Source organism: Arachis hypogaea, chromosome 13 (assembly GCF_003086295.3).
Source record: "Arachis hypogaea cultivar Tifrunner chromosome 13, arahy.Tifrunner.gnm2.J5K5, whole genome shotgun sequence".
Lineage (NCBI taxonomy): Eukaryota > Viridiplantae > Streptophyta > Magnoliopsida > Fabales > Fabaceae > Arachis > Arachis hypogaea.
In genome coordinates, this window is record NC_092048.1 from 43,643,734 (window position 1) to 43,652,553 (window position 8,820).

General features: G+C 30.0%; 1 protein-coding gene across 1 annotated transcript; it reads left to right on the plus strand.

The window, feature by feature from the left end:
- The first annotated feature begins 3,633 nt into the window (after positions 1–3,633).
- On the plus strand, positions 3,634–5,667 carry LOC112738234 (ethylene-responsive transcription factor WIN1). The gene is made up of 3 exons (XM_025788584.3): positions 3,634–3,989; positions 4,188–4,323; positions 4,396–5,667. Exons 2-3 carry the CDS (start codon positions 4,244–4,246, stop codon positions 5,045–5,047), a joined length of 732 nt encoding a protein of 243 aa, XP_025644369.1. The 5' UTR covers positions 3,634–3,989; positions 4,188–4,243; the 3' UTR covers positions 5,048–5,667.
- The last annotated feature ends 3,153 nt before the right edge of the window (positions 5,668–8,820 follow it).

Below are 8,820 nucleotides of genomic sequence, written 5' to 3' on the forward strand. Positions count from 1 at the left end.
AGAAGCTAATAAGGTCAACGTTATTAGTTGAATGGATTAATCTCATCATCCGCCATACATCTTTTATAAATCATCTCTGATCTGTTTTATTTTTATTTTTTTTCGGACAGGTCTCCGATCTGTTTTGAATCATAGTATCAATTTCCAATTTACTGTCATTTGTTTTTGGTGGGCCACATTGTATATACATTTTTAGTATATACCATCATTATTTACTTTCCAAGAATGCACTATGTCAGTCACATATTTTCAAGTACCGTATGTCTGTATCTTCTCATGTTAAGCACTTATAGTCAAAACCTGCTTCACATGTAAAATAATGCAAGAGATCGAATTCTATTATATGAACATCAAATACAAAATTCAGAAGAGAGAAGAAAAGATTTACAATAATGTGCCCTTCCTAATGTCTATTACAAATCATATATAGTATGTGATGATCATATCTAATATATAAATCAGTAAACGGAATATAAAAAAATACTAAAGAGTCAACAAAATTTATTATTTTTGACAGTTAATTAACAATATTTAAAAATATAAATTAAAAGTATAATATTGGCTTAAATTGTTAGATTAAAAAAATTATATTAATAGTTGAAAGTAATGGTAAAAAATAATAAATTCTACTTGTTTTTAAACTTTTCTAAAAAAAAAAAAAAAAACCCTATACTATGGTAAAATATATAATGGTAGAGATTGATAGATAAAGTGTATTTTGAAGAGTTTTTTATTTAAAGATAACTATTAAATTGGTACCTAGAAGATTTAGACATTGACAAAAAAAATTCTATATGTTAACGATAAAATAACCTTAAAAAATATATAATTTGACAAAATTAAAGTAGTCAAATGTCAATTTCTTCTGTTTCCCTTAACAAAAAATACTGAAATAAAAAACAAAAAGGATAACATGACAAACTTTTTTCTATTCTTCGCTACCAATAATTTTTTCTCTTTTTTTTGTCTCTCTCTCCTCTATTCTCCTCTATCTCTCTCCTTCTCTCTTAAACACCCATGGCAATTTTTTATAAACACAAAATAATTTTTTAATTTTTAGAATTACAACAATAAATACAGACAAAAAATACCAAAATTCAAATTTAATTATGTCTAAATGTTGACGACGTTGCCGGAAGAGATTGCTGGAAAGAGGGGTATGTGCCACAGAAAATATAAAAAAAGTAAAAAGTTGTTGAGAAGCATTGAGATAATTATATGAAACATTAATTTTAAAGCGTTTAAAAATTTTTATTTGACAAAAAATTGAATTTGAAGAGATTGTGAAAGAATGGATTTGGGTTAGAGAGAAATAAAAATAAAAAGAGAGGAGAGAAGAGAAAGGAGTTTAAAATTATTGGGAATTGGAATTTTTTTAATTTTAAAATATTAATAATGCCATATTATTTTTTAGTTTGTCATGTCACTATATTTGTTTGTTACCTCATCATTTTTTGTTAACAGGAATAGAAAAAATTGACATCTAATTATTTTTTATCAATTTTAAAATATTTTAAAAATTATTTTATTAACATTTTAAAAAAAATTTTTTATCAACGCCTAAATCTTTTGAACAGCGATACTACCTCTTCTTATTTACTATGCTTAGCTACAAGCTAAGTAGTACGCTCATTTAGTAATGCATGCATTATAATACTAGCAATGCGCACATTTCTGTCTCTATTGGTGAGATGTCAATTTGCAAAAGATCAGGAAGGAAGATATGATCCAATTGAAATTTGTGAAGGATGATGAGGCCATATGAATACGTTGTTGCACTGTTTCCCTTTGATAGCTGACCCTTGCTTACTGTAATTAAGCCAAACCAAGATATATCTCACTCATTGGCCACCAATAATTTCAACATGTTCCGTCCTCACTATATTGTTGTTGCTATTTTTAACCATTTAAGAAAATAAACTATTCAAATAAGATTCGAAAAATTTTGATACTGATAAAAAAAAATTCTAAAAAATATGAAAGACGAAATAACTCTTAAAAAATTTTAAAATTTGATAAAAACATCTAAATATAAAAGCATGACGGTTCGTTAAATAAAAAACACTAACGTGACAACTAAAAATGCTAAAAGAAATAAAAAACCTAGTATATATTTTATATTTTAATATATATTACATATAAATAGTTAATTTTTAGTGTGTAAGTAGTTATATATAAGATTTTAATTCCATAATTATTAAAGATATAGTATTTATATATATCTTTTTATTAATTTAAATTTTTTATGAAATTAATTGTTTTATAAGATTATATTAGAATTTTTACGATTTAAAAGTAGATTTTTATATAAAAAATGTGTTAAATATATAATTATTATTTATATATTTTTTATTTATTTAAATTTTTATTTAAAGTTTTGAGAGAAATGATAAAGTACAAATATGAGAATTATATTTACAACTAAAAACACTCTGTTCACGCAAACTTTAATTTTGGTTCATCCACGTCATGTTCATCCCTTTGTCTTTATTATTTCCTCTATTGCTAGCTATTATATTATTGTACACTACACACACTCATTACTTTAGCAAGGGACCAAAAAAAATAAAAATCAAAGCCCGCATTTATATCTCAATAATACAAAAGGTGTTATCTTAAACCGTGATTTCGGAGGGTTTATTATGAATTACCATACACTTAATTAGCTTCATCAACCATTTTGAATTATAGTCTCCCCAAGGAGCCAAAGCTAACCAACCGAGTAATGATATCCAATTGGGAGTGTATGTCTAGGGTGCGAGTCCACATAATAATGGCAAGTAATAGAATCCAAGTGTGTGGGTCACCTTCATCCCTTAGCATCTCCGATCCACCAATAATAATTTATTTCAAATTCAAAACCATTTTTTTAGAAAATATTTTCACTCTCACAATTTAATTGTCTCTTTTTTTTTATTCACTAAAAAATTGTCTAAATACACTTATTTTTATAAAATAGTCTAAAAAAAATCCTTTAAATTTATTAGATGTATAATTATTTATTTATCTTGTTTGATCTATTTAGGTTTTTGAAACAAATGATGTCAAGACAAATAGGATCAGAATTCTTGTGGTCTAAAAATTTAGAGTTCGATTATTATTATTTTTAAAATTTTTTTAGCATAAAATAAATAAAAAAAAGATATCTTATGATAAACTCTCATATATATATGTGTGTGTTTTTTTTGTCAATTTAAATTTTTGAGAGACATAATTTTATGATATGATATCAGAACTTTATAATTAAAATATATAAAAATCAATTTTTGTTATTTTTAGAAGAAAAAAAACAAAAAATAAATAAAAAGAAAAAAAGTCTATACAAAAAAAATAAACAAATCTAAAAAATATTTTTATTTAAAAAATATGTTAAAAATATAATTATTTATATATTTTTTTATTAATTCAATTTTTTTTAAAAAATAATTGACAAATTTATGCTAGGCATGTATTAAAAACATAATTATTTATGTACTAACTCCTTAGCTTGCATTAGTTTAAGTTTTAGAACAAATAATTTTATGAAACCAGAGGTATAACTTTGAAAATACGATATTGTTGATATCTCTATAGTTTTGTACTTAATGATATACGATTTTGGGATAAAGAATAATAAAGTCATATAATTCATATATCAGAAATGTTTGCCAAAAACAGCCATAACTTGCTTTCGTATATACAACTGCTTATATTTGATGATTCATGAAACAAAAATAACTTGCTTAGCTTGTTTGAAATTTGGACCGCTAGGAAGTAGCAAGCTATACCTTAACTAACGTTGATACAATATGTTGTGATGTAAACACATCGTATGGCATAGAAAAAGATAGATGATGATGAGAAACAAGAAAAGATTAAAGAAGGGGAGTGTAATGGAATAGGGGTTGGGAATAGAAAGAAAGAAAGGACAAGAACTCCAGCGACTGCGCAACCAAGTCAAGCACAAACATTTATTGTTGAGAAGGTTACTGTAGAACCCAAGGATTTAGGTGAGTACCTTTAATTCATCACTCTCTATACCTTTTAGTTCGCCGACACTCTTTGCTGTGGCATGCCCCTCTTTCCCGGATTTAATTAATTTCAATTATTATTATATTTTTATTTATTTATATTCTCTCGCTCTTTCTCCCTCTATATTTATCTTTGGCAACTCTGCACCTTTTGTACTTGTACTTGTAATCTCACAGTTCCAAAAAGATACTCTCTCTCTCTCTCTCTCACATCATCCCCAACGTTGTTAGTGATGGTGCAATCAAGGAAGTTCAGAGGTGTCAGGCAGCGTCATTGGGGTTCTTGGGTTTCCGAGATTCGTCACCCACTCTTGTAAGTTCTTATTAAATTCTCTCCCTTTTAGAACCACCTCAATTATTTTATTGATTACTCTTATTGTTGTAGGAAGAGGAGGGTGTGGTTAGGGACATTTGAAACTGCGGAAGAAGCGGCAAGAGCCTACGATCAAGCTGCAATTTTGATGAGTGGCCGGAATGCCAAGACCAATTTCCCCATCATACACACACCGGACGGTGATCCAAAGGTTGTCAGCTCCACCGAGAAAGCGGCGGCTCATTCTTCCTCCGCCTCAGCCGCCTCCAATAAGGATCTAGAGGAGATTCTACACGCCAAGCTTCGAAAATGCGGGAAAGTTCCTTCACCTTCCATGACATGCTTGAGGCTCGACACGGAGAATTCACACATTGGTGTGTGGCAGAAGCGCGCTGGCCAGCGTTCTGATTCCAATTGGGTCATGAGGGTTCAGCTCGGTGCTGGAAACAACAAAACTAGTGGTGCTGCCATCAGTTCTATGGTTGCTTCTTCTTCTTCTTCCTCGTCTTCTTCTTGTGATCTTCTTCAGTCTCCGTCGTCAACCGTATCCGGTGGTGATCTGGTTAGGGGAGAGATGGATGAGGAGGAGAGAATCGCATTGCAGATGATTGAAGAGCTTCTCAACAGAAATTGTCCAAGTCCATCGTCCTTCAACAACAACAACTTGGATGAAACGGGTGTTCACCATGACCATAATAATAATGCTACCTTCTTTCTTGGATAATTTTCAAAAATGTTTATAACCATTTATTTTTTATTTATAATACTTTTAAGTTATAAAGAAAAACAGATGGTTATAAATAACCGAAGATGACAACCAAAAAATTGTTCCTAGTAACATAAGTATTTTTTTTTCTAGTATTATGGTATTCACGTGCTGATGTCACATCGATCTCCACAAAAGTTCATTTGCTGGGAGGGGAAAGGGTTTTATTAGTTGGGTGGTTTTATATCCTATCATTGTATGTTTATGATTAATGCTATTTAGGGGTAAGAAATCGTATAAGAATGGAAATTCATAAATAGAGAAAGGTATATATATATATATTACAAATTCTTTCTCTCTTTTTGTGAATATCTGTTCTTATATGTATCTTCTTTTACAGCTAAGTAACATTAACTTTTTCTTTTTTGGTCTAAAGTGTTTTTTTTTTCTGGGTTTCTTAATTAGAAATGTAGATATCTATATATATTCATGCGCCGAGCCCAAAGAATTAGAGGACCTTTGGGATTTGAAGGGGAATGAAATAAGGGGGGCATGCATATTGTATATGAATATTATATATTATTGTATGTGACTAGTTCTACAGAAAATACTAGTGCTGGATTATTATTGTTTGATAAGATTTCTGAATTAATTTTCGTTCCTTATTCAAAGTAATGCATTGGATTATGATAAGTAGTATTATATAACTTATGAACATTTCTATATATTGTTCTTTGCTTTCACGAGCGAGGGGGCTACATCAGGAGTCCTTATTATTCAGAACAACATGTGTGTTCGTGAAAGACTGAAAGCTATGGATGTTGAAATATGTATATTGTCTCGTTATAATTAACGTCATTTTCCCTGTTCCGTATATCATTGTTTGTCTGATTAACCTACATACTAACCTAGTATATAAAACTATGACGTCGAGTATTTTGTTGTTCATTATTAATCTGCAACTAATTAATTAAACCTTTCTTTTTCATAATAAACTATTCTTTGTACAAACACCAAAAGAAAATTATTCTTTTTATATACAATTCAATCTATGGATATAATAATTGAAAACCCCTTTTTTGATAATATCACGCTGCACTTCACAGGATTATTTTTTTGTTGAATTTTATATGAATTTAAAAAAAAATTATTATCAAAATAAAATAGTATTATTATCATTTTCTGTTAAATTTTATTTATTGATTCTTTTTTAATAAAGATAATCCAATAATGTTAGGGAACAAGATGATTCTAGCCAAAAATCAGCTAAATGTCTCTGGGGTGAATCATAAATTTTTATATGGATAGTGTTTATACTAGGCATTAGGATGTTTTTTTTCTTTGTAAATTGGATGGTTCTTAATCTGTTTACTGATTTATCATGTTTTAGGCATTTGGAGAGAGAAAAAAGGTAAAGAGACAGAAGCTAATTGAATTAGTTTCCGTAATTCACTTTACAATGATACCTCTCCTCCTAATTTAAATGTGGTGAAACATTTAATAACCAATATTTTAAATCATAAATAAATAAAACTAATTATTATATTTATAATTAATTAAGTTATTCCATTTTTGACTGATTTAAAGTTGGTTCATATACTTTTTCAAAATGAAATTGTTCTATACTAGACCCAAGTCCATAAAATCGAGGACACAATTAACGTTGATTCCATATTTATTCAAAATATAATCACCTTTGTAGACAAAATCATGAAAAATGTAATAAATGTTATGTAACGTCTTAACGTCTAAATGGCTAACCGATATATATTGATTGATCAGTAAAAACCTAATTAAATATAGCAAACTGTTAGTTGTAGAACTAACAACATAAGAAAAAGCTAAAGAAGATTATATATATTATATAAGGGTATACTTTTTCTTTCAAATATCTTTTTACTCTGTTTAATCTGTTCAATACTAAAAATTAATGATTTATAAATAAAAACATATAATTACCTTAAGGTACATGGAAGGATTATATTATTAAAGGAGATTATGTAGTGCTTTATATGTATTTTATTGGTATATCAGTGGCATGTAGTAAGAGTTGAAATATATAAAAGAGTGTTGTAGTTATTAGTCATGAATTTTGTATTTCAATCTTGTTATAGCTCTTTGATGACATTGTCAAATGAGATAGATTAAATCATTAAATATATTTTTATTTTGCTCTCTTTAATAAGTCGAATTATAACAAAAGATCTAAAGAAAGGTACACTCTTATTTACAACTAAAGTACAGAAAAAAAAAAGGGAATAAAAAGTAGAAATAAAAAAAGTTTGAATTCATATAGAAAGCCAAGAAATAATGAATGCAACCTAATAATCTGGTTAGAAATAATTAATACATATGCAATTTGATTTTGAGGCTTATATTACCCTAAAATCAAATCAGCCTTCATTTTCACCATTTGGAACTTTACCCAAATTGAGCCCGCAGGTACGAGACATTAAAATTTCCATTCTTCTTGCCTTCGATAAATTTGTCCCCATGAATAAAGATCAGACACCTATGGTACTTATTAGGTTATAATTAAATTAGTTACATGTAAAAGTATCATATGGATTAACGAATGGTCTACGTTATTTTGGAAAAGAGAAAGATAGGGACTGAGTATATTATAAGCAACTCATCTAATTCCTCTGTAATTTTCAATTTTTCTTTTAAAAAATTAACATAAAAATTGTCCTAATTTCAATTTCACTTTCACTCACAGCACAAAACCACAAATCCTAACTTTTATTTGTCAATAATCAACACTGCGCCTCCCTCTCCAACGCCCCACGTTGTCGCGGTTTCATCGTGGCGTTTCCACCACGCCGCCACAGTTCCAACTAGAGTTTTTGCACTCCCATCGCCGTTGCATACCGCCGCAGGCTCCATTCACGCTGCACGCCTCACGACGCAAGCAACACGCCATAGCACCACCGCTTCATCATTGCACCACTGCTTCATCGTCTAGGGATCAGTGGCCTCTCCTAAGCTCTGTCATGAAACCCGCCGCCCCCATGCTGTACACGAGCGCACGCCCACGCCCCCGTGCTCGTGTCCTCCCTCACGTCACACCCTCCGTTACCGTCGGTCTTTTGCCCCTACCGCCGTTCCCAAACCCACGCCTGCGCTCCCGCCCTCACGTCTTCCTTCACGTCACCGTCTTCTATTGCGCCGCGCCCTCTGCCATTGTCAGTTCTTTCGATGTGATTTGGATTTTTTTTTATGCGATTTAAATATTTTTCATGTAATTTGGATATTTTTTGTATAATTTGAATTTTTTGTATATTGGGGATGTTTTTATCCATATAAAGTGGATGTTTTTTTATATAATTTGGATGTGTTTCGACATAATTTGGATAATTTTTTTGATATATTGTGGATGTTTTTTCGTTCCATAACCAATTGAGAATAAATTTAATGTGATTTGAATTTTTTCCGATGTGATTTGGATTTTTTCGATATAATTTAGATTTTTTTTGGTGCATTGTGGATGTTTTTTCCTTCATGGGTGGGGTGTAGTTCCAAATAGGAGGTGGCTGAAATTGGTTGCACTCCTTGTTGGTTACCTAGCAGAATTGTTTGGAAAACCTTTAATTTCCGTCTATATAGTCATGTAAACTAAACAGATGTCATAATTATAAACGCCTAATAGTAAATGGTAATGTATACACACCTTTACATCACTACAAGAAAAAATTCCTGTCACCATGCTTATGAGAGTGGTGATTGATTAGTGATTTGGCCACGTTTTATATGTTGATTACTGATTTGGCAACGTTTTAGATGTCACACTT